This window comes from Jatropha curcas, chromosome 5 (assembly GCF_041381405.1).
Source record: "Jatropha curcas cultivar XTBG-Jc1 chromosome 5, XTBG_Jcur_1.0, whole genome shotgun sequence".
In the NCBI taxonomy this organism is placed as follows: domain Eukaryota; kingdom Viridiplantae; phylum Streptophyta; class Magnoliopsida; order Malpighiales; family Euphorbiaceae; genus Jatropha; species Jatropha curcas.
The window spans coordinates 27,935,704-27,961,844 of NC_143155.1; the positions used below are offsets into that span (position 1 = coordinate 27,935,704).

The window sequence follows — 26,141 nt, forward strand, 5'->3', positions numbered from 1 at the left end:
AGTATACTAGCTCAGCAAGTAAAGGCAAGCAAAATTGAACGTTGTTGTAATAATTTATACAAAACTGCGGTCTGCCAAAATTGAACAAATTGATTTTTACGTAGCAATTTAATAATTTATCCAAAATAGAAAATACCTTAGCAAACCCTACATGTACAGTTTTGGAGGGATGATTAGAAATGTGAAACCATGGGCGTTAAGGGCATTGGAAGTCAGAAATAAACGTGAAATGATTTTCGATAATTTTCACCTACCAAAGGATAACGTGAATAATATGCAGCTCGTTTTCCCAACCACTTCTTCTCTTTCCCATTATCTTATTATTTTTTTTTCTGCTGACAGATGCTCACACCTGTGCCACCAGTTTTCTCCCTCAAAACTCTCAACATTCCAAATTAACAACCCCCCTGCTGCAGATCCAAAGGTATGTATGAGAAACATAATAATAAATATATAAAGCATTCTAACCTCTGAAACTATAATTTTATTATAAATAACCATTTTCGGGGACATATTGTATCTCAAAAAATTGCAGTCACCAACTCTAAAAAGCAAGATTATTACTAAAAGTTACAACTTCAGTGATATTCAATTTGAATGCCACGTGGCAAAATCCCAAAATTTATGAGCATTGGGCTCATTTAACATATTGCACGTCATGCTGGGGCAATTATTAAACTGAGAAAACGGACTTGAGCCTTCAGCTAGCCTGACCCACTCCAACAGTCCAAAAGCTTTTTCCAGCCCGACCCATTGGTATTTTTTAAACTTTGCTTTTACATTCACCGTTGACCATAGGTTGCAGACTGTCTCCTTATCTACAGTTACTATTACTAGTGATTCCTTTTTTTTTTTTTTCCCAGAAAAAAAAAAAGAATGAAAAGATGGACATAATTAAAGAGAAAAGGCTCCTGAAACAGGATAATGAAATGGACTGAAGAGACAAGAGGAGGGACCAGGCCTGAAGAAAAAAGGAGCATTCATTTTGGGTTTACAACACAAACAAAGTGGCTTGTTGTTTAGGGAAAGGATTTCAACTTTAGAAGTATTTGTTTGTCCTAACAATAATACCACCATTACTGTTATGCACAAAATTAAGTTCAATAATTTTCTCATAGATATTCAAACAATTAAACAATAAGAAGCTGCAGATAATTAACATTTGTGACAACCAAACATCCAACAATTTACGATATCCAAACAAGCCACTATGAAAACCTTACAGAACACGGAATCACATGGTTCAATGTCACAAACTCACACGCAACGCCCTTAAAATTGTCCACATAATTAAAAAAAATAAAATAAAAGAAATAAAATACATACATTTTCTAGCAAATTAATTAATTAGTTCATCACTCAAATTTCATATGGTAGGACCTGCAAGCAAAAAAGAAAATGATGATTATCAATTGATAATAAAACATAATATTAAAAAAATAACTAAAAAGGACAATTAATTAATTAATTAATTAATTCATATGGCATGTTTTATAATTTAACAGTTTGTTTATTTGTTGGTGGGTCTATTTTATCCTACAGATGTTCATATATATCCATCGAAAATGACAGGAATGGCAGTTTCAGAACCTCTAACCTGACCTCACCATGCATGATGATGCTATTATAAAGTACGTACAACTATAACAGGTTACTACTAACTAATTAAACACCTCTCTTAATTATGTTTAATTGTCATTTGATTAATTGAATTAGTTTAAAGTGGGCCAAGCTGATCAATTTTGTTGACACACCCAATGATTGGCTGTTTAAACTTTAAACACACATTGTAATTATCCATTGTACTAATAATAGCATAATATGTATACATCTAGCTCAGACAAATTATATTCTGAGTGATGTCTGAATGATATCTGTACAATTGAATTGAATGATTCATTGGACATAGATTTTACATATCACATTCGTTACTTATTTTTTTAAAACTTAATTAGTTATAATGTCTATGTTTAGTCATATGCCGACTTGAAGTATTGGACTGTTTAGTTGATTGAACATTAATAGATTTGTCTCTTCAGGTGCTTTTTTGTTTTAGTGTCACCAAAAATAATAAAAATAAAAAATAAAAAAGAGTTGTGACACTTTTACCTCTTAACGTTTTAATTTATATGAGACACATTATTGATCTAATTAATTACTTTTTCATATTTTTTTTAAAGTGCAAAAAATTGGGATCTCTCGGATTTCATTAATTGCGTTGAGTGTTATGTGATAGAAAACTAATATTTGATCATTTTATAAATAAATAAATAAAATAATAATAAATTACTGTACCCTTCGTCTCTTCCTATTGTCTGATGAAGTACAAGATAAAGAGTAGAGAAAGAGGAAAATGCTAGCGACACATTAAACTATGAAGTCCACTTTAGGCATCAAATTCATGGGGTAGTGTTGTTTTCGGCATTCAAGTTATGGGAGATGAATCTCCAATAATTAACTTGTTTTCTTTAATTAATTCTGATTAATTTTGCTAATAACTACTCCATTATTCATCTAAATTTGGAGATGAATGATTGTAAATTAGTTATTCTCATTAATTATTTAACTAATCAAATTTGTGCATGACAATAATTAAAAATGATAGAGTTGATTTTTTTTTTTTTTACCTTGGAATGTTTGAAGCAGACTGATTCAGTTGTTTCGTTTGCATTGCTAATTCCGAGTTGCTTGTTTTGACTGTCTGTTTTATTGCCTTTCCCTTCAAGTTCTGGATGGATTTTTCTCTTTAACATCCTCCTCATCAACTACAATGTTATGCAAAATTTACAGGTTAATTAATTTGTAAAAATATTTTCAAAAACTTGGTGAGATGAATATTATGTAACTCACTTGGTGAAATTTCTTGATCGGACGTGAATCGTCTCCGACGTGAGGAATGAGTTTCTTAGCAAAGGAAAGGCCATTCTTTGCACGAACAGCTGTTTTTTTATTTCCTGAAGAATCTGTGTCGTCAACCTGGTTACAACAATCAGGTTTCTTTTTCATATCAGAATCCGCCAAGAAGAGTTCTGCAAGTGTTATTCTTTCTCCCTTCCTTTTTCTTTCATCATTTTCATTGCTCCTTGAATTCTTCTCCGCAGTATTTTCATCAAAAGGTGATCTAATGTTCTCAAAATTATGTCCAAATCTTGTAAATATTAAAGGGTTCTCCTCCTCATCTTCTTCTACTTCGTTTTCGCTAACATTGTCATCTTTGTCTTCGTCTTCACTATCAACAACTGAATATTGTTCTTCCTGTTCGTCTTCAACGTCAGTATCATCATCGTCGTCCTCTCCTTCACTTTCTAGAACAAAATATTCATTTTGTTGATAATTAAAGGGTTTTAAAGGGTCGAGGCCTAAAGTGCCAATTGTTAAAATGCCACCCTTCCAGCCATCAAGCACGTCCACCAGAGCTACTTGTTTCAGTAATGCTTGCTTGTCTGCTTCATTTGTAATTGATTCAGCTTTTTTCACATTTCGAGCTAACCCATCTATGCAAATTAAAACAATTTCCTCTTCCAGTCAATTTCCCAAAATCACAATAAATGTAGCCAAAAAGAAGAATTTTTTTTGTCTGAAAAAAAAAAGAACAACTTAGTATAATCAAACCTTTAAGGGCGCCTTGATGAAACCTCCTCTGCACCCAATTAAATATCTGTAGCCAAGAAATAAAATTATTCATCAAAAGATTTTCACAATTACAGGGACAACTGTACTAAAGAGTGATGATCGCTATAAGACTAGTAGCCAAAAACAGAAAAAAAAATATATAAAAAAGAGGGAGCAAAATAATTCTATATTTAAAATGATAGAGAACATTTTATCCGACCTTCATATTCTGAGAAACAACTTGGCGAGCGGATTGTTAGAAGGGAAATGCCAAAGAGAGTAAGTAGATGAAATGATGATTTTGGAGAAGAAATAAAAAGCAGGGGCCAAATAGGGGTGGATGCCTCAGAAGATGACAGTTGTCCGTGTGGGACCCATGAGATAGGCATGTTTTGGGGTGCATGGCATGTTTGAGGACCCACAATGTTGGGTCTATCTGGCATGATCGATGGGTCGAAATTCTAGATATGATGTCTGCCTATATTATATATTATATATTAAGGGAAAATGGAAAATGGAAAGTTCTCTTCCCGTTCTATTGCATGCTATCAGATACCAAACTCTACCTAATCTCTTTCCTTTCATAATTTCCTCTCTCATCTACATTAGTATAAATTGATCGTATTTATTTCTTGCCAAACAGAACAGGGAATTTGACGTGCAGAATAGTAGTTTTTACTTTTTAATTCAATGGGTAGAATCATAGTTGTTGGTCAAACCTAGTATTGTAGTCAATGCTTAGTCCGTTCAGGTTCAATGATCTTGTGTACATGGTGGGGTAGTCCTATTTTCAGATTCACATCCCATTTGCAAAATGCCTGGAATTCTTTTTCTTTTTTTTTCTTTACTTTTCCTAAAAAAAAGGTGACGTGCACATCTAAAAAAAAAAAAGGTATTCCATCAAAATTACTGTAATCATAATTTTGTTTAGCATAAATTTATTTATTTTTTTATAACATTGCTGTTTTCAGTCCATTGGACTAAATCTAATTCTACCCACATCGTGTTAGGTCCATAAAGAAAAAGCGCATTCAACGGTAATGTTTTCCATTCGAAAAAATCAAATACTCAATTTCACGAGGGACTTAAATCCTTTCTATTTACACTAATTTTAATTGGTTTTGGCATAAATTTATTGATTGGATGTATCTTTCCCCATGCGAGAGGATGTTGGAACAGATTAGTGCAGTTGGATTCGCGGTGCCTTTTAAAGAAAATTGAATAAGCAATTCCATTTATGTAAGCCTGTGAATTTAGCTTAATTGCTGGACCCTACAGAACATGGGTTTCAAGGAACGCTTTATGTTTACATTAGGTAATCATTACACCGTCAAACATTGCCTAACTCACCGAAATTGATTCAAGTGGATTCAAAATCGCAATTTTGAAATATTGATGATTTAATTTGATTTATAAATTTCAAAAATTAAACTATTTGTTTAGTTTTCAATTTTAAGTTAAAACTGTCCACATTTAATATATAGCAAGTCCATAAAGCACTTATATTTTATTATATATAAGTAAAATTGATAATAAGTGATTATATATATATATATATATATATATGTATGCAGCTAGAGCTTTAGATCTAAGACACATTTATATTTCTGTCATGCACTGCTTGTAACTTTGTTATGCATAACAAATTCTAACAGCCATGGTTCAACTCCATAAAGCACTCGATGCTTCTCTATGCATATGGACTTCATTTATTAGACGATCTGTGCATGCATCTTTTTATGTCATTGATATATACATTTATTGCAAAATCATTCATTGCACGTTCTTATTTTATAATAATTAAAGTGATATTAACGTGGGATAATTAAATGAATTAATTAAGTATAATGTTCATGGATCAGTTATTATTTCTTCAAGTGATGACTGAGGATAAAAAGCATAAATTCTTCTGTGTTCTGTCATTACATTCCTAATTTTTGTTGATGGAGGAAGAAAAATAACACACAACTCATTTATTATTTACATTACATAAATTTACAATTTACAAATTAATAAAATACCTCTTTTCAAATCAAGGCAAGTGTGTTTTACTTTCTTAATTAATAATCCAGACATGTGGAAGATAGTTTTATGTATTTTGTTCTATATATTAATATAATCATCAGGACACGAGTGTAAGAACTACAAAAGGAAACTAGTCAAATATTTATTTGATTAACTGCAGAATGTCCTTTGAAAATGACAAGTTACAAATGAAAAAGCCCTGGCCAGGGAGAACAATAGCCATCAGAAGAAAAAAAAAAAAAAAAAAAAGCAGAGGATTGCAAACTGAAGTGGAAATGAGTGAGGGAAAGGAGCTTTGGATTCTTAGTGAAGGATGAAGAAACAACTGGGTGATATGTTGTGGGGTAAGGAAGGAGGGTTTGGTCCCTCCTGATTACAACCAAGCCTTCTTCTTTTTGAGTCACAACAACAGCAAAGAGGAAGAAAATGTAAAATTGATTGAGCACATTACAATGTCTATTGTCTAGTGCAAATAGAGAGTGACTTTATATGGTCCATAAATTATTTATTTCTACCTTTTTATTGCCTTTTTCTGTTCTAGTATACAATGCTTGCAATCCATTTTTTGGTCCACTTTAGAAAAATTCTAATTGACTCAACTTGTATAAAAATTATGTGGACACTGAAAATTCATTGACTTGCCCCACAAAATGTTTTCTTTTTTTGAAGGTGCCCTACAAAATGTTAATTGGAAAATTATAGGGGAAAAAAGGAAAATAAATAGCTAAGTCGAAAATCAAAAGTTGACAATTGAATTATATATAATAATTGCTTGAGTTAGTAGAAACTCTCTAGGTCATCCGTGAAAAAGTACTTCAGATTAATTATTTAGTTTCATATCCAAACAGGGTATAAGGACACTTCCAGCTAATTCCAATTTCTACACTTAAAAAAAAAAAAAAAAAAACATCTATATTCATTTTTCTATAAAAGGAAAAAGAAAGTAGTAGATCCTATTTTTCTGGTACATAAAATTGCGGAATACTCTACGAGGATTGGAAAAAATTGGCAACCGCTCACTTATATGAACTGGCAATCCAAACCCTGACGAGAAATAAAACAATTATTAGGAAATATATAAATAGTTGGCAGAATCCCGTCCACTCTCTGTATTCTTTTGTCGAGAAAATCTTTTACTTTAAAATGATAGCCTCATGGGTCATGAAGGGTGTAAAACCAGAGCCATAAATTTGAATGAGCAATTGCAATCAATGAACATAGCCTAAGCTGAAGATGCAAGATTTTAAATATAAGAAACCAAAGACCCACCTGTAAAAGTTTTATAACATTCATCAAGCTTCCATATATGTAAGCCAAGCAGGTGACTTTTATTTTGCAATAGTCTTCATTTTATTGGCTCATCTCATTATACCTGTTGTGCTACAGCGCTTCCTTCTTCGCCAACTATGCCAATTAAACAAATGAGATTAAATCATTTCATCAGTCACATTTACTTTGAAAAGAGAGAATATATATATAATCATTCAATTACAATATCAGCAACAGATCTTAGGATGATAGGAAGAGAATAATTGAACAGACTTCCCATTTTCTTTTTGTTGATCAGTGTCCAAAAAAAAAACATTATTGTTCTATAATTGTAGTGCTAGTTTCTTTTTTACTTTTGTTTCAAGTTATAATCCTATTTCTTTTGTTAGAAGGGAATAATTTTTTAAGTTTTCTATTCTATCCTTATTTAATATGCATTTCTATCAACAAAGAAATTATTATTACCATCAAGATTAGCTAAATCCATAACTTTATTTGCGTTAATTTTTATATTAAAAAAATAAATTTTGATTAATTTCAAAAATAATTTAATATGAATCATTTGATTATAGTAAAATAATATAACTCATTTAATAATTCAAAAGTATATTAAAAAAATAAGCAAAAATTAAAAATTGTAGATAGATAGAAATTTATCTTTGTAAAAAGGAAATCCATAATATCTTTGTAGGGAATTCACTCTTAAACCCATTTATTTCGGAATGATTCCATAAGTTTTTTAATTAAAATATCTTCAAGTTTTATATTTCCCCTTCCCTAAAAAACGTTTTAGACTCCGTTAATTCAGAGGCGACCATGGGCTCTGTAATCCAATAGCTTTCTATAGAACGCCAACTGAAATATTTGGGCCTCATCAGAAGGAAAACTTTGCCTAATTACATGAATGGGCTTTAAGACCAAGCCCAGCCAAATAGTTTTTTTTTTTTTGAAAGCCCCAGCCAAAAGGTTATAACGCGTGTGCTGGACTCATTAGTGAGACTCCAAAACTCCATAGTTACACACTAATTTTATTTGTAAGGTTAGGAGATTCTGGATGGCGGTGGAAATACGAATGCGAACAAAAAATAAAAATAAAAATAAAAATAAAAATAAAAAGAAAAAAGAAAGATTGTTTCGAAATCTCAACTTGTTACATTATAAATTTAAGTGCGATGCAATTCGGGAATTATTACATTTCCATTATGCAATGCAATATATAAAACGAGTAAAAGTGTAACTCAAGAGGACAATGGACAATATTTCTTCAATTGGAATCCACTGAAGGTGGAGTAACAATGAGGAATCAGAGTCCATATGCCCTTTCATTATCTTCACTCAGTCTAACTTTTATGTTTATTCTCACCAATAACAATAATAATTAATATTGTAGCCTAAAATAACACACAAATTTTATAAGTAAAACCTCATTATATTGTCTTTACGAGATCTTAGCCATGATGGCCATTGCTGCGATCCTTAATTTGGAGCCCCCCACCGGCTGCCGTTCTAGAGACAGCAAGATGAATTCCAGGATCATGGTGACTGTAAGAAGAATTGTAAACAATGGAGTTGTTAACACCTTGCACATTGCTGTTCATAAATGCACTCATAGGAGCCGACATCGTTGACCTTCCTTTGCGGCTTCTGTCCTTGTTTTTGGGCTTTCCTTCTTCTCCACTGCTGCTGCTGCTGCTAGAGTTTTTCCCTTCATTTCCAACGGTTTTGGTATGTCCCTTGTCGTCAACATGATAAGATTTTCCTTCAAACACATGTTTCTTATTAGGAGAACGTATTACTTCCATATAAGCACCTTTGTTTTCTCCAGCAATTGTTATGACCTTCATTCCTCCATCTTCAGACTCCGAAGGAATCTTCTTGCGGTGTACTTTTTCTTTCGTTTCGCCATCTCTTGGCGCTTCTTGCTTCCCAAGATTAGCAAAGCTGGACTTGATAGAATCTACAAGACTTTTCTCTGATGAGCCAATGCCGTTGAACCAGGGCTTAGGCTTATCGATAGTCTTTTGAACCAGAACTGTCTTTTGCTCTGCCTCCAATGGGATCTTAGCTTCTGTCTCTGCATCAGATTTTATCTTGGCAGGTGGTAGGATTAGAGGAGAAGGAGGCGGAGCAGTAGGCTTAAGCTTAGGCGACCGAGGAGGGGTTTGTACCTCTGGCTTGATGGTCGTTGGAGCTGGTGCAGGGCTAGGAACACGAGCTGTAGTGGTAGTTATGGCTTTGGGGACTGGAGAGGTTGGCACTGAGGAGATAATCGGTTCAGGTTTGGGAACAGGAGAAGTTGGCACAGAAAATGTAGTTGGCACTGGCTTAGGCGCTGGGGACGTTGGTACAGAATAAGTTGGGGCGGGTCTTAGGACTGGCGAAGGCGGAAGCGAGGAGGTAGGAGCTAAAGCTCTAGGTTTCGGAGAGGATGGAACAGAAGTAGAAATAGTGGCGGGAACAACCACTGTGGTTGTCGTAGTCGGAGAATTAGGCAATGAAGAGGTAGGAGCAACTGGCCTTAAAGCTGGAGAAGTTGGTACTGATGCCACACCACCTCCTGGTTTCGGAGAGGATGTTTGAACGGAAGCGGGTGGTGGAGCAGGAGTGGCAGGCACAGGTGGGGCAACAATGGATTCTTGAGGCTGAGTAACAGGCCTAAATGCAGGTCGAGCAGCCGGTGGCCGTGGCTCAGGGGCTGGAGCTGGAGTAGGTTCAGGTGCTGGACGTACCATTGAAGGCAAACGGAACCATGGACGCGGTGGGGGTTGATTTGCCATTTTCTTTTCTTATATTTGTGTAGAGGGCTTTCTGATTATTTAGAACTTCCAATAAATAAGTATAAATATATAGGAATTGAGCTACAAATATAGATGTAAGATGGCTGGTGCGTGTTGTTATTTATAGCTTTAGCACTTTGAAGCAATGATAGATTAACCAACTTTATATTCAAACACAAAAAGAGAAAAAAAGAAAAATCCATGATAAAACGCACACATTAACACAGAGAGAGAGGAGGAATAAGGGAAAGGCATCAGATTCAGAAAGCACTTACAGCTAAAAAAAGCTCACCCATGAAATAAGATTGGTATCAATTAATAGTTCTGCAGAAGTTTTAAGCTTTTCCAGGCATTTTATTGGGTTTGCTTAACTATTCACTCGTCTTTTTTACATTTTCTTACTCTGTATTACTAATTGGTGAAAGTAAGAAAAGAATTTATCTTCCTTATATTAATTTCAACCTGCATATTCATGCTGTATATATTGCGGCTCTCTTTTTCATTGTCCAGAAAATGAATGCACAAAAATTTTTTCAAAGATTCCCGAACATGTCCTCCAATGCTGAAATATGATTCTTAAAATCCATAAACATGTCTTCATATGGACTTTGCTTGTTGGGAGTCGTCAATTGGTGATTCTTGCTCCCTCTTTTTTCCCTTCGCCTGCCTTTACGATTCTTCAATATACCCTCATATGTTTCATTTTTACTTGCATTAATAAGAGCTTTGGTTGTTGGATAGTTGAGATTAATTGGCGCCAATCTTTGATAGGGACGGAAAAAGATATTCTTTAAATGTGCCAAAGAGAAGAAAAGAAGACAAATGGGTCCTCAGAATATCTCTCTTTTACTATTAATTTTTCTGTTGCTTCCTTAGGATCGAAGGTTTCGAATCTTTAACTGGAAAGCTAACGGCATAACATTTATGCTTTGTTAGTATCGAAATAAAAAACCACTTGATCTAAAATTGAGATCACATATAATAATACCATCATCTACTTGGATTAAGATGTTCAACTGAGAGAAATGTCAAAAAGAGATGCTAATATGTTTCACAAAGTCCACGAGGTTACCAGCTTAAAAATGATGCGAGTGAAAAGGTCCGTCAATTGTATACTCTGCTTTTACAGAAGTGGAACTGAGAATTTAGTTTCAAACTTTCGCCCATTACAGACAATTAGCATTAAGCATATAGTTTTATGTACTTGGAACACAAGCAGCAACATGCTCAACCCTTTTTTGCATATTACAAGATTACTACGGGAAATAAAGATTAAACTTGACAGGGTGTGTTTTGTAAATTTACAACACAGCAAGTGGTTTGGCATGGTTCCTAGTTACATCATGTAAATTCTTTCCTATGAACTGAAGAAGATACAATAATACTAAAATATTCTCTCAAGGGAATAATACAAGTATTACATGTACGTGTAAGGCTACGAGCAAATGTCTTGAGAAGAGGATGTATAAAAAAATTGTTTTTGCTGATCATACAAATGGCTTCGCTGTTATTGCTCGTGAAGGAGCTCAAATTTGGATTACCACCCTGGCACCTGAAAATCAAGGCCATTTAGTGAATTCAAACACTTTGAGAACTATATCCAATCCAGTGGGGATTTGCCATATGAACAGCAAAACATTTAATGCATTCAATGCAATATGAAGGTTTCTTGCTGTCTCATTCCCTTTCTGCATAGCAGGCACTAGAGCTGCTGCTGCCGCCCATAGAATTGTAATGCCTGTAAAACCAGAGAACAAAGGAAGATAAAGTCAGTTCCCTAGAATGTGAAATAGAGCTCCATAAAATTCTAAACCGACCGCACCCTTCAAAACCTCATCCTTGTCGCTTACATTCACAGAGCTCATACTATACCTGCGCCAGCAAACAAATGGGGTCCAGGGAATAGCTTTCCAGTCCTCAACCATGTGTTGAAGCCTCCAGCAATTGATTCAAACACTCCAAATCCAAGCAGAATTGATCCCGCATTGAAGTGTCTGTCCTTGAATGACCCTTTTATCAACTCCTTCCTTTCCTGCATAAGAAACATCGATAGTTTGCATAACTCATACCCTACTCCCTTACTTCTGAGATGATAGATAAATAATCCCTGGAACTAGAAGTCACTGTTACAAGAGTCAACACTAGTGGCATTATCAGCAACTTTCATGTCAAGACAATCTGCCAATTGCTTTTCTTCAAAAGTCCTCATAGGTCCTAGTAAAATCATTTTAGAAGTGCTCTTGACAGTCTTTAGGTTTCATAATCGCCAAGATGGACGCGGTCATTTTACTCTGTGAATTTAATTTTGCAGAATCTAACATAACTAAACCAAATTCTAGCATTTTTATAAATGAATTATATACATCAGATTCATTTATACCAAACAAGGTGAGGATTTTGGAAGGGCCAAGTGAATCCAACAGTCAACATTCCCCTGGAATGCAAATTGAAAGGCTATTTCTGTAACCAGGTCCTAATTATGGAGTAATCTTATTATTACACCAAGTCCAGCAGCTCAAACACGGTGAAAAATGCATATAATTTACAACCCGCAAAAAAGGAACTCAATTGCATGAAATCTGAACCACTCTCTCAGCAATCATTCAGGAAAGTTTACAAACAGGTTATATACGCTTAAGAAACCAATTAGTAAGGTCTTTCATTTGAAGCTCAAAACTTTCTTACCTCGGTGAGTTGCTGGACTTTGAGATCAATAGGAGATGGTGCTGCTTCAACAGGCGTCCCTTCAGGGGTAACCGGAGTAGGTTTGACTTGCTTCTTAAGCTCATTTATCTCATTCTGTATAGTCCTGACTCGCCTCCACTGCCACCCCAAATATCCAGCCCACAGAGTGTAGAAAAACAAACCACCCATCACAAGCGGATGAATGAGTGCAAAAGTCCTTCCCTCCAATATCCCAAATTCGCCGCCAACAGCAAGTGCATCCTGTCCAATCAAAATCGGCCCCCATACAAAATGTAAGCATAATTGGAGCCCAAAGGTAATGAATTAGAAGAAGTTAGAGGAAAAACTTGCCTTTGTGTCTAGAAAGATAGGAAATGCGAATGCTGTAAGGGGAAGAGAGGCTGAACAGAGATTCTGAATAGTTTCAGAGAAGAGCTTTTGTGGGACCGGGAAGCGTTTGTTGGAGACATCCAATTTTGATGGTTTGGAAAGATATGGCAGCTTTGACTGTATAGTCAGAGGCCTTCTGACAAGAACCGTGGACTTCAGAAGGCCTAGTGTGGTGGCCATGCTCTTCTTCTCTGTTTCTGGGCGCAGGCTACAGGGAGAGACGGAGAGAGGCCGATAGGAAATCAGAAAAGGATAAGGAGCTGAGATTTCCTGGGTTCAGCTTTGCAATATGATTGGGACCTGCTCACTTTTGAATAGAACACAATGGACAGCACGAGAACCTCCCAATTCGCTCAATCTTAAGGAACTAAGCATTTGCGAAATGGGCTGCTCTAGGCCCACAAAGTAGAGCCCAGTTATTTCATTAGGCTTCTTCTTGTATTTGGGCCTTCATTCGGCCTTTTATTATATTAATGGGACGACATTACGACCGCTTGTCTATTAAATTCACATAATTCATCTGACATTAACTATTCTGATGGATGCGCGCGTCGTTCAATTATAATGCGGGTCATTTAATTTTATACGCTGTCTGTCTGCGTCCACAGTCATCTATACCACCAGACGACCTGTGGTTTTGTTAGGCTAGGCTTCATTCAATATTATAACAAATGCTAAATAATTCATGGACTGAAATAATGTATTGAACAGAGTAACCACTAAAAATCATGAGTGGATTTGCCTATTTCTGTATATGAGGGCACCAGAACACCAACCATTAATTTGTAGATGAGGCTCCAAACCATCATAGTTTGTGGAGCCAATCAAGTTACAAGTCACCAAATTAGTTAAACGACAACTATGCAGCAACTAAAATAATCTAAAAATTCTTAAAATTCACAATTAATCTTAATCTGCATAACTTTTTGTGATGAACATGGCAAGGCAGACCTTCAACATCAAATGCTAAAAAATCATTAATTAAATGTATGTAAACCTTAAAATTTTAAAACCCATGTCTCAGTAGAGCTTATAAATATAAATAATGATATTGACTGAGGTGCGTTTTGATACTTTAATAGATACATTTGATGAGTTAAAAAGTCTAAAGCAGGATTCTTTTTTAAAGAGAAAAAAATAAAAAGAAAAAGTCTTCATTATGCAACGAGAACCACAAACAAAATAGCGGCTTTTTGGGGGGAAAAAGGGGCCAAGGACGCTATTATGGTTAAGGGTTAAGCTTTCAACACTATTATATGTTTTGAAATCTTAGCCAGTCATTTTCTATAAGCTCGCAAGGGTTCGTCATATCTCTCCATCATTCTGTACCACAACTTAGTACTATACATGCACCAATCAGACGTTGTGAATTGATTCATCCACATCACGCTTGTGTACTCCATACCAGATCAAATTGACGATTGAATCCATTAAATAAATAAAAATGCATTTCAATCCCATTTTATCTTTACCCTTTATTAATATTAATTCTTTATGTTATTAATATCAAAATGTTATTAAAATTTAATTTATTTATTGCTTGTGGAAGAATATTCTTCATGTAGGAGAGGCTAGGGATGGACGTCCGTGTTAATTCCGTGTGGCCTTGAGAAGCAAAAACATAGGGCTCTACGCATCACGCAAAAAAAAAAGATGTCTGTAATAGTAATAGCAGCACCAATCAGCATTACCCACACGCAATGCTCTAGAACCCGCCATTTGTATAGGTGAGTTAGAAGTTGACATTTCCTAAATACATGGAGATGGAGAATATATAGTTTGATATTTTTCGATACGGGGGAAATGCCGTGGGAATAAAGTTGTTTCTCCAAAAATTCAATTCCAAACCCTGTGTGATTTTTTTCAATTTGCTTACTCCTTTATTAGACTTTTTCTTTTAGTCATTTAACTTTTCTAAAGTAGCTCTTGTCTTGCATTGTCTCATTTTTTGATTTTTAACCTCTTTTCCCAAAATCATGTCCCATTATGTAAAACATTTTTTTTTCTAAAAAAAATTACAAGCATACCTTAAACAAAATTATAGGCATGGTGTTTAGTAGTAGAAATATTAAATTTTGTCTTAAAAGCTATAACTGAACTTTAATTACCATACTCTTTTAATTTTAGAAAAATTTGCTCATTAAAAAATTCGAAAAAAATCACAATATTAAGCTTTTGAATTTATGTTGAGGCAAAGGCTCGTTTAAAACTATATTATTTCTTGAAAGTATATATGAAGCTTAATCATATGAATTATTTCTAATTATGAATCAATTGAAAGAAAAGTAAAAGTAAAAGTTTGAAAGGATTGAAATTTTGTCTCTTAAAAAGATTATAAAAAGTTAAAAAGTTTGCCATTTACCTGTTCAGGATTGGAAGTATTGACTTAAACTGATGAAGTATTAAGTTGATGCCAGTTAGTGTACACGAAAGAAATTATAAAGTTGAATTAAAAAATAATTAAATGAGAAAGTGTGACTAATTCTTTAAATAATGCAGCTTGTTAAGCTAACTAGTCTGGTTCATGTGACTAAATCGATTGGAGAGGGAGAATAGAGTACTGGAAAAAGAATATCCTATTCCTACGATATATACAGATCAATCTTATGAAGCTAATTCTTCATTGTTAGATTTTAATGTTGTCATCTTCGACTTCGCTGAATTTTTAATTACTACGTCTCTAATGCTTTTTATAAATGGCAAATTTCGTAATTATAAGCTGTTAGCCAAGTCAATTTGTAAACATCCGAAGAAAAAAAATGAATTTAAAAATAAAATGCAACGGTGTAGCTGAGCTATTTGATAATTTTCACAAGATTAAGTCGTTAGATAGTCTAGCTATATATTGTATTATTGTTATTAATGCAATACGTTCCAAATTATAAGAAATTTGATGATAAATGTGAAAGTTTTTTTTCCTATCCAACAATTTTATTTTCATTCGTGGCTTTTCTCAAATGGTATTCTTAAAAAATTGTTTGCATTATTGAGTTATCACATGGAAAAATATTATACATATTAGAGAGAGGAAATTTGAATTAAAATTCGAGATTATATACGCAGCAAAAGTATGTTAGCTTTAGAGATTTAAATAGTTTGATTTATGATAATTTTTAAAAAATTTTGAAACCAAAAAGAAATGTAAACTTTTCAAATTAAATTAAATATAGTTTAATTCGATTTTATAAAAGATCCAAACTAATAAGTTTGTTTATTTAACTGTAATATAATTATATTTACTAAGTTATTTTTTCTTTTCAGAATTTTGACAATATTTTTTCAAGAATAAGATATTCTTAATTTAATTGTTCACACCAATTATAGCTACCGATAAAATTGGGAAGGATAAATGAAGATAAATAATGATTAATAAATAATTTAAATTATAATTAGTGAATAAATATATAAAAATTTATGTGTTGAAGCCATAACACTGATTAATTAAATTAATGAAAACAATTTTTATCAAGATAAGGATAACTGTAAACGTAAATATATATATATATATATATATATATATATATATATATATAAAGAACGGAGTCATTGATCCAATTACATAAGCCTAATCCAATGAAAATATACCGAAAAGAGTCGTGCCAACATAAATAACGTTTCGAGAAAATACACATAAATAAGGTAACCCAGATCAGTTTTTTTTTTTTTTTTTTATTTTTTTTTATTATTATAAATTATATTAATTAAAAAAAAAAAAGCATATAAACATCTTGCTGGCGAGTAGCTAGAATTGACGGAGAATCAAAAGAGAAGTCATCATTCTATCTCTGTGCGTCTTTCCGGGCATAAAATATTTGACTAAATACAGGCTTTAGCATCGGCTTATTTATTCAGTTACGATTTCAATTATACTTGTTTTCTCCTTGGGCTTTGACCCATCTTTCTTCAACCCTCGCCGGCAAATAGCCGTCTCTCTATGTTTAACAAACCCCCTCCTCCTGTAAACTTAACCTTCACGGTTCTTTTAAAGCCCTCTCTGTTATTGTCTCGTTATTCCTCAATCAATCATGTGTCGTAAGAGGAGCAATTTTCCCCTTAAAATCCCCATTAGCCAAATCCTTTTATGGGTTTAATAAATTTTCCTCTGTCTATAATCATGAAAATTCTTTTTAACTCATTCTTTCTGTTGTTTCTAATTGTTTGTTTATTGTTTCTTCTTCGCGTTCTTTTAATCAAGAGCGGATTAATTTATTTGACCAAAAAATGGTGGAGAATAATCGAAGATTGTTTTCATGTATTTCAATTTTTCAAGGTACCAGAATTCAACGACAGCATGCAAGAAAATCAGCTTTACCGGAAAGTCTCTGTTTATCTAAACTCTCTGACTTCCATGGAAGATTCCGATTTCACCAACCTCCTCATCGGAAAAAAGTCCAACGAAATTATCCTTCGTCTCGATCCTAATCAGATAATCGATGATGATTTCCTTGGAGCTAGAATTTCTTGGATAAACGAAGTGAAATCCAATGCCACTCAATCTAGAGCTTTCATTCTGAAGATTAGAAAAGCAGATAAGCGGAGACTTCTCCGGCCTTATCTCCAGCATATCCATACAGTTTTCAATGAGCTCGACCAAAAGAAGCCCGAATTGAAGCTTTACATGAACATCCACAATGATCATCATCATCATCAAATTCAAAATCAAAACCGACGGTGGAGATATGTTCCATTTTCTCATCCTTCGACGTTTGAAACAATTGCCATGGAAGCCGATCTCAAAAACAAATTAAAATCAGATCTCGAGTCTTTCCTCAAAGCCAAACAATATTATCACCGTCTCGGTCGTGTTTGGAAACGATGTTATCTCTTGTACGGACAATCAGGTACCGGAAAGTCCAGCTTTGTAGCTGCCATGGCTAATTTTCTTGGCTACGATGTGTATGACATCGATCTTTCGAAAGTTTTAGACGATTCTGATCTCAAATTGCTCCTGTTACAAACTACAAGCAAGTCGGTGATTGTAGTCGAAGACCTTGATCGGTTTTTGATGGAAAAATCAACGGCGGTGAGTTTATCAGGTGTTTTAAACTTCATGGATGGGATTCTAAATTCTTGTTGTGCAGAGGAGAGAATTATGGTTTTTACAATGAACAGTAAAGATCAAGTCGACCCGGCTATTCTAAGACCCGGTCGAATCGATGTCCATATTCATTTTCCATTATGCGATTTCTCATCGTTCAAGACATTGGCGAATAGCTATTTGGGCGTGAAGGATCATAAGCTGTTTCCTCAAGTCGAAGAAATTTTCCAAACCGGAGCGAGTCTAAGTCCGGCCGAGATAGGGGAACTCATGATTGCGAACCGGAATTCACCGAGTCGGGCATTGAAATCGGTTATAACGGCGTTACAAACGGAAGGTGATCGAAGAGGGTCAGTGAATATCGGGCGGCGGTTGTTGGATTCCGGGTCAAGAAGCTCCGTTGAGGAATCTGGCGATCACTCGGGGATATTTTCGAGAGAGAGTGTCAACGCTATGAAAGATATCAAGAAATTGTACGGGTTATTGAGGTTGAGAAGTAATCGCAAAGAGCAGTCGTTTGATTTGACAGAGGGAGGGAAGGTAGGGTGATGTTACATGTCGTATTGATTCGGATTAAAAAAGTACAAGGCCAAAGGCATATGTTAATAGAAAATAGTGTAGTTTGGAACAATTGCTAGCTTTGATGCTTTGTTCGTTCCCACCACCCCCCCGAATTACAAAGAATATTATTTTGTCATCCTTTTTTTTTTTTTTTTATATGGTATTTGTTCCTCTTAAATCTTAATGGTTTTCTTCATCATTATTTTCTTCACAGCCCATGAGAAAAAGAAAAGAAAATAAATTAAATGGACATTGAATTGAATTCTTATATGATCGAGCTTTGCGGATCCCGGACTCTGTGTCACAGCCTCACAGGAATACGAGAACTTATAGTAGGTGGCATGTGTCTTCAATATAATAATCCATCACCAAATATCAGTATTTTTTATTTTTATTTTTTTTTTTTGTAAACAGTTTCAATGGTCTTTGAATTATTACGTTCTCTAAAATCTATTTTTTCTTTCTGCTAAAATTAAATGAAATGACGAAATCAAACTTAAAGTTAGGTTAATCAAATCAAATAATATAAGAAAATAATGAGTTACAATAGATTACATTTGAATTATGATTTTTAAGTCCATCAAACATCTTTTATTATTGATAAACATTACGTGTAATGATTCCATTATACTTTATTCTCTTACTCTTTATATAAAATGATTTACATTTTAGTAGTTCTTGACTTTCTATATTACATAGTTCTTAAGAAAAAGGTGGGCTACTATAGATTTTTGCAACTTTAAGAACAATTTTTTTTTTTTTTTATTAATATATATAAAGTGAATGGTTTTTCATCAAAAGGACTCTTTAAATTTCGTCGAAATTTCAAAACAGAAGATAAAATGTTGATGTGAAGATGTGTTGTTTAAAAGATGACAGGTCATTTTTGTTAGGTGACGTAATTACTATCATCTAATTAAGGACATTGACATTAAAAGGGGGGAAAGGAAAGTAAAATGTGAAATTACTTTCTTCCTAATGTGTTTGCAATCATGAAGATTAAAGCTAACAAAGCTTATTTTAACATATATTTATAATTTCTGCCCCTAATTCACAACTCAGTCCGTTATCAAATTTATTTTATGCTAATACTCAAAAAAAAAAAAAAAAAAATGCTATTCCCACTAGCAGTCGTAAATGGCAAAATTACCCCGGCACAACAAGGAGGTCAAACTTTTAAACTGTGTGCAACTGAAAAGGGAGAAACATGTTAGTCTTTTTCCAAGTGAACAGAGAGGCAGAGGCACACACGTGACTCAAACTGAGTCTGATATCTAAATGTGACATTTCCTACTTTTTCTTTTTCCCTTCCACTTGACGGGCAAATGCTAATCCTCCTCTCCTCCCAAATTTAAAGAAAGATGCTTCAGTTCAGAGTTCAGACAAAACTTTCTTACTCTCATCATTGGTGATGATGTGCTTCTCTCTTTCATTTTAAAGTCGTTTTGTCTTTACTTTTTAGCGTTTTGCTACAGATTTACCACAGGAAATTTGTTCATCTCTGATCTTTTATTTCAGGGTTGTTTTATTCATTTCAATTTCTTTTTATATTATTAAAAATTTTAAAGAACAGTGTTGTGCAAGCTATTATGAATCGAACTCCTAACTTCTGAATTTTAAAATACGCATTATATAACATGTCGAATTTCCACTTCAAAGGAAAAAAAAATCTTATTAGTTGAATTTCTACCACAAAGATATTATAAAGGTTCAGATGTCAATTTTTTCTTGCCATTCTATGACAAGAAGCCAATTTAGCGATTTGAAGTTCTAAATTCAATGACCTAATTGTAACAGAAAAGAATAACGCATTCTAATTGTAGCATTAGAGATCCGACTTTCGCAGCATATTTCCTTGTTTTGGGCATTTATACACAAATATGATAGTGGCTAGGTTAAAAACGCATTGAGCTTGAAGCTGGAGATACACATATTAATGTAGGAGTACTGAGGTTCTGAAAATATGTTTGACAGTGCTTTCAAAAAAAAAAAAAAAAGAAAATATGTTTGACAGTAAAAAACTTTAAAAAGTGCAATTATGGAAGCCAGAGAGATGGTCCTGCTAACGGGAAATTTGAATGGTTGGCTGGGATTTTATTGCTGCAAGTGCAAGCTGCCATAGACATGGACTGAAGTGCCTAGACTATAGCTTTTGTAGCATCAACTACCATAATTTTTTGGACCCATCTCCACTATTTGTCCTACTTGACTGTAATGCGACCTGCTAAATGTCCTTATTAATGACCCTTGCCAGTTACCAGAAGCCTCACAGCCTTCAGGGTTTCACCCTTGTTTTCAAAATTTTTGCACTAAAAAATTCATTATTCTTCGAAGATCGGATTATTAACAATGCAAAATAAACAAACTTGGGTCCCAGTCCCAGGGGCATTTTTCTTTTAATTTTTCAGTCTAATAAAAAAATAAACAAGTCGTTTTCATTGTATAATCATTGCTGAATTCATAATTTAAATATATTGATTTTCTTTAAATGTAATCGTTCCTTGAGTATAAGGTGATGATGGTGATCAGAATTAATATATGACATGTGGAAGCATGATTGAAGAAAGCCATACAAATTGATGGGTTGGGCATGCAGAACCATTAATGGTGTGTAAATTTTATAATTTTGTCCAAATATGAAGCAATTTTAAGCACATGCAAACAGCACATAGGGTTGCTTGTCATTATTGCTGAAAGCATGGACAATATCTAGACTAAAGACTTTTTTTTTTTTTTTAATATTTTTTATGCATTGGCTCCGAAATATTTAATGAGATTTTTTTTAAACCACCGATATTTAAATCTTATTATTAGAGCGGCTAATAAGATTCAGGGCTAAGTATAGAATTTATTAGTCAAATATAGAAGACAAATTGTTAGTTGGTTCTTGCCAATAATACCTACCACATAAATGGTAATAATTTTATATTGGTTTGGGAGTTTGAAGGGTGAGAAAAAAGTCTACCATTTGTAACAAACTTCTTTAGTCAGATTCAAACAAAAAGTTGTATTGACGAAAACAGATATATTTTCAAATTTCAATTGTGCTAAACTACCTTAGGTTTGATAACAATTGTCGACAGCTATCAGCACATTAATGTCAATTGTTTGGAAAATTTTTTAAAATTCTTTATTTAGAAAAAATTTAAAACTCATTTAATTTAGTTACATATGCTAGTTGATGCCAACTAGTGTTAAAATATACAAAAGAAATTTTTTCAAGATATATATTAAGGAAAATGATTTCTCCTTGTTTGAAAAGGGTGAAGAAGATATTGAAGTTCTGGGTCCAGGAAATCAGAATCTCTCTGATTGGAAGAAAACTAGTAAATGAATTGAGAAAATTACATTCTCTTGGAATAGATTGCATTGTTTTTTCTTCATTCACTATTTTATTTTTTCTCTTTTCCAAACAAAGCCTTACTATCAATTTCTTATCGGGCTCGCAAAGTCCAAACGTAAAACGGGTAAGTGGAAGCTATGATAAAACTAAAGAGGCCCTTAGTATAGATGTCCACTACTTTCGAACTTGAACTGGGCTAGACAAGGCCCATCAAAATTTCAGAACATTTCAATTTTAATCTCCAATGACCTTTTCTCTCTCCTATGTTGTGTTTTAAGTGTTAATAAACCAATTTTTTGCGATTTCTTATAATTCCACCTTATTTTTTAACTTTTTAACAAATATACTCTGAAATAGAATTTAGAATTACACTCAATAATGAAATTGAAAAAACAAGGTATAATTGCAATAAATACACAGAGTTCATGTCATTTTTATGTCCTATAATGATCAGTTACACCCTTTAATTGGTACTCAAAAAAAAAAAAAAAAAAAAAAAACACCCTTTAATTAATATAGGGTGCAACAACATAAAATTTTTTAATAATTTTATAATTTCAAAAAAAAAATCAGCATTTATATGCTATATGTAATACTTAATTTCAACATTTAAAATTTCAACGTAATTTTTATTTTATTCTTTTTGATTTAGAGCATAGTTTTCATTTTATCGACCACCCTTATAACAGTAAAAAAAGACCTCCATGTAAAAATTAAAAAAAAAAAAAAAGAAAAATAAAACTTTCCATAACCCAAAACTTTTGAAATACAACCCAACAAGTAAACAATAGAAAAATTAAAATTAAGTAAAAACTGAAGCAAGGATCAACATTCAACATGAGCAAGTAGATAATTTTTTCATCTCACTTATCTCCAAATCAGACCCTGAGATAATATCAATCTTAGATCCTTTCAATGTGGTTGCATCACCACCGTTCAATTTAAGATCGCCACATTCCAACGTCTTCTTAGAAATCACACCATAAATTTCCTCTAATAGCCTGAAAAATGCTCTGTCCACATTGTCGCCGTTCAGAGCTGACGTCTCAGAGAAAAACAGGCCTTGATCCTCCGCGAATTCTACCGCATCTTCTGTTGGAACTGCCCTTTGGTCTACCAGATCAGCCTTGTTTCCAATCAACGTGATCACTATGGAATTATCAGCATGGGCCCGTAGTTCCTCTACCCATCTAGCCACATGATCAAAGGTTGGTCTCTTGGTGATGTCGTACACTAGCATTGCCCCCAATGCTCCTCTGTAATATGCACTTGTTACTGCTCGATACCTACACCGGTTTAGTTTTACTTTAATGTTTTAGCACTAGCAACTTGTCTCTGTTCTACTATGTTCATAGCTAAATCCCCAATAATGTCAAGAAACGTTAGAAATTATACTTTGAACTACATTATTTGATAGAGAATAGATTGCTTTATGATCAAAAATTCAAAAATCATTAAATTGAAATATCGAGGTCGCTTAAAGTTTGAAGAGAGTAAGAGGAAGATGAAGTAACTATTTACCTTTCTTGGCCAGCGGTATCCCAGATCTGGGCTTTAACCACTTTGCCTTTAATGTTCACAGTTCTAGTCTGGAACTCGACACCAATAGTGGACTTGGAATCAAAGCAGAACTCATTTTTAGTGAACCTTGACAGCAACTGAGTCTTACCCACTGCAGAATCTCCGATCACAACCACTTTAAACACATAATCTATTCTCTCTTCTACACTCTCGTGATGATGATTATCGAGATCAACACCGTTCATTTCTTGATTCATTTTTCACTTCTCAAAGCACTTCCCTTGTTCTTCTTGGCTTGTTTCGCCGCTATTTGAAATATCAAAATGGAATTATTGGCCTCTATAGTCTTGTTGCGGTAAGTGGGAGCAAGTAAAAAAAAAAGAAAAAGATTGAAAATGACGACCAGACAAGACCGGTTTCTTCTCAAAGGATTTTACTCTGCTCGCACTCTAAACAGTGAAAAGGAGGATGAAGTTAGAAATTCGGTCCCTCTTTAATTGATATATAGTGGACGCACTGTGCATTATTTATGTTGACTAAGTTTGATTGAGGAGAATTAATGTTTGCCATTGTTCTGTCAAAAACAATGTTTATTGTTCATGCTTAGTGGAATTGGGATAGTTGGGATTTGTTGCCGTAATTAAGTGCCCTTCTGGCCCACTCATGCCTCATTTCCTGCCATAATCTGCTGATTCAGCTTCATTTCTTTACTGTAGAGTTTTGATTCAATAATTACAGTTAACTGGACGTTAATAATTAATAAATACTGCTCCATTAAACGTTACATTGTAATGATTTGAAAATTCGATTTTACTCTACTCTTTTCGCAGTGATTTTCCCATAAATAGAATGAACTCCAGTTTGTTCACCATATATTATTTTAATTACTCTGGAAGTTATATATAACTCTTATGTTATCGACTTATCCATAATACCTGCTGCTATTAGAGTTTTGATTTTGATATAATAAAGAGAAGACATTCATTCTCGTTATTTCAGATAAACTTATTTTTCAAGTAATTAAAGTCTTAATTATCCAAATTGAAAGATTCCAGACGAAGAATACATGTAATGTAATGTAAAGTGCCACTTGCCAGAAAGAAAGACAGTGTGGACGCACCACCAACAAATTTTGTTGCTCTCATTTAATGCATCAAATCAAATCGTACAATTTCAGTCCTATGTAAATTGATTCATCTTTGAATTGCTTGGCTGCTGAAATTTACAGACCAGTGATTTTATCCGAGTTAAAATTTTTTGTATTGTTTGATAAATTGGATCTAGCTATTTGTGTAAAAAGGGTAGGTCCAATTTTTCTCTCCTACCCCTAACCAATATGCAGGAAACTTCTAAAATTGTATTTATGTTTACTGTTTAAAATCAAAGTGGACCTCCTTCTAATGTTTTGCTTTTGCACCGACAGAGTTTGCTACAGTTACATACCTAAGAATGACGATAAAGCCTCCACACCTCTCGAGGGAGCCAGTGATGGCTGATGGGCTTCAATCATCAATTATAACTACAAGAACTTCTGTACCGATCATAATTTACCGTTGCACTCTATTTCAGTTTTACGCAGTTACTATAATTTATCAATTATATACATTCTGTTAATTAATTCAAAATAAAAATAAAGTTGTTCATCACACTTATTAAAGTACCGTGTCTTGGCTAATAAAATTTGATTCCAAATTTTTATGTAGAAGATTTTCTTTTTGCCAGTAACAGTGATTATTATAAAGAAAACTAATATAATGATGATCAGGGTAGTTTAAAGCTTAAGCAACCTTTTGAATTTTAAGTTGTGAACATAATCATGCTACAAAAAAGCAAGCAATTAAAAAGCAAACGTGAATGAATGAAATTCACAAAGAATAAATAAATACAGTAACTAAAACGATAAAGAGAAAGCAAGGATTAGGAATGATAATAGAAGGGCCATTGCTACTTTAGACTGTAGTATTAATATGAATGTTGTCATGATAATGCATGTAAAAAATATTCAACTAACATTTGTTTAATTAACAAACGAGTGGAAAAGACTCTGTGTCCTTTAAGTGAGAGGTTCATTGTTCCATTATTGTGCAGAGAGAAAATCTCTGTTTGGAGTGCTGACACAGCGCGAATAACATTAAACTTAGTCCGATGAGTCTCGAACACACGTGGCATAAAAAAAAAAGACAAAAAAAAAAAAAATCTGTTTAACTACACTTATTGGAGCCCCATGGAGGCCTACATGGTGATGGTACTCGTTTGTCATGTTGGAAACGAATACCATAAGCTCATAGGCCGTAACAATTGTGGGCTTTTAGATGTTTGCCACTGATATAGCACAATCCTACTGGGCCTTGTGGCACTTGATAGCGTGTGAGTACAATTTTCACCAACATTAACCACAAATACCGTGTATTTAATTCGGTAAATTAAATATGCAAAAAGGAGCAGATAAAATAATTATTTAAATTTAAATTTTACAAATAAAATAATTTTTTTTTTTTTTTTTACCAAATAGAAATTCATTGAAAAAGTGAAAATAAAGTTTTATAACCAATATTTCTCCCTGATCCATGGTACTTGGAATGAGATATTAATACAGAAGGATAGATCCAAACTTTTCCTAGCTAGATTGTGGGCATCACTATTAAAATGCCTTCTAATAAACTTAAAAGAAACTAACGAAAACTGAATAGCTAGATAGAAAACATCATGTATTAAACTTTGAATATAAACCAAATGAGAAGACGTATTTGAACCTGCATCCATGACTATTTTTGAGTTTCTTTTAAAAATAACACTGTGAAAATGATGCCGTAAAGCCATTTTCACAGCTTGTCTAAGAGCCATTGCTTCCAAAATAATGGGATTGATTTGAAAAGGGATTTGCTTCATTGACCATGTTATAACCCTGTTCAAATGAGAA

General features: G+C 33.6%; 5 protein-coding genes across 6 annotated transcripts; 1 reads left to right on the forward strand and 4 right to left on the reverse strand.

The window, feature by feature from the left end:
* Window positions 1–1,161: 1,161 nt before the first annotated feature.
* Window positions 1,162–3,933, reverse strand: LOC105642799 (NAD-dependent protein deacetylase HST1-like protein). Of its 2 annotated transcripts, XM_012227746.3 has the most exons (5): window positions 3,833–3,933; window positions 3,613–3,658; window positions 2,851–3,494; window positions 2,628–2,765; window positions 1,162–1,380 (listed from the first exon to the last, which is right to left on the reverse strand). In XM_012227746.3, the coding sequence occupies exons 1-5, from the start codon at window positions 3,836–3,838 to the stop codon at window positions 1,360–1,362; spliced, it is 855 nt and encodes a 284-aa protein (XP_012083136.1). In that variant the 5' UTR covers window positions 3,839–3,933; the 3' UTR covers window positions 1,162–1,359. The 2 variants fall into 2 exon arrangements, with proteins under 2 accessions (XP_012083136.1, XP_037496165.1); XM_037640237.2 differs by lacking the exon at window positions 3,833–3,933 and having other exon boundaries at window positions 3,613–3,797.
* Window positions 3,934–8,035: 4,102 nt separating this feature from the next.
* Window positions 8,036–9,824, reverse strand: LOC105642801 (serine/arginine repetitive matrix protein). The gene has a single exon (XM_012227747.4). It carries the CDS (start codon window positions 9,681–9,683, stop codon window positions 8,355–8,357), a length of 1,329 nt encoding a protein of 442 aa, XP_012083137.1. The 5' UTR covers window positions 9,684–9,824; the 3' UTR covers window positions 8,036–8,354.
* A 1,083-nt stretch (window positions 9,825–10,907) lies between these two features.
* LOC105642803 (plant/protein) lies at window positions 10,908–13,090 on the reverse strand. Its single transcript, XM_012227750.4, has 4 exons — window positions 12,720–13,090; window positions 12,369–12,629; window positions 11,556–11,715; window positions 10,908–11,421 (listed from the first exon to the last, which is right to left on the reverse strand). The coding sequence occupies exons 1-4, from the start codon at window positions 12,936–12,938 to the stop codon at window positions 11,243–11,245; spliced, it is 819 nt and encodes a 272-aa protein (XP_012083140.1). The 5' UTR covers window positions 12,939–13,090; the 3' UTR covers window positions 10,908–11,242.
* Window positions 13,091–16,493: 3,403 nt separating this feature from the next.
* On the forward strand, window positions 16,494–18,493 carry LOC105642802 (P-loop containing nucleoside triphosphate hydrolases superfamily protein). The gene has a single exon (XM_012227748.4). The coding sequence runs from the start codon at window positions 16,840–16,842 to the stop codon at window positions 18,343–18,345; it is 1,506 nt and encodes a 501-aa protein (XP_012083138.1). The 5' UTR covers window positions 16,494–16,839; the 3' UTR covers window positions 18,346–18,493.
* A 3,935-nt stretch (window positions 18,494–22,428) lies between these two features.
* On the reverse strand, window positions 22,429–23,712 carry RABA3 (RAB GTPase homolog A3). Its single transcript, XM_012227751.4, has 2 exons — window positions 23,222–23,712; window positions 22,429–22,986 (listed from the first exon to the last, which is right to left on the reverse strand). The coding sequence occupies exons 1-2, from the start codon at window positions 23,476–23,478 to the stop codon at window positions 22,533–22,535; spliced, it is 711 nt and encodes a 236-aa protein (XP_012083141.1). The 5' UTR covers window positions 23,479–23,712; the 3' UTR covers window positions 22,429–22,532.
* Between the last annotated feature and the right edge of the window lie 2,429 nt (window positions 23,713–26,141).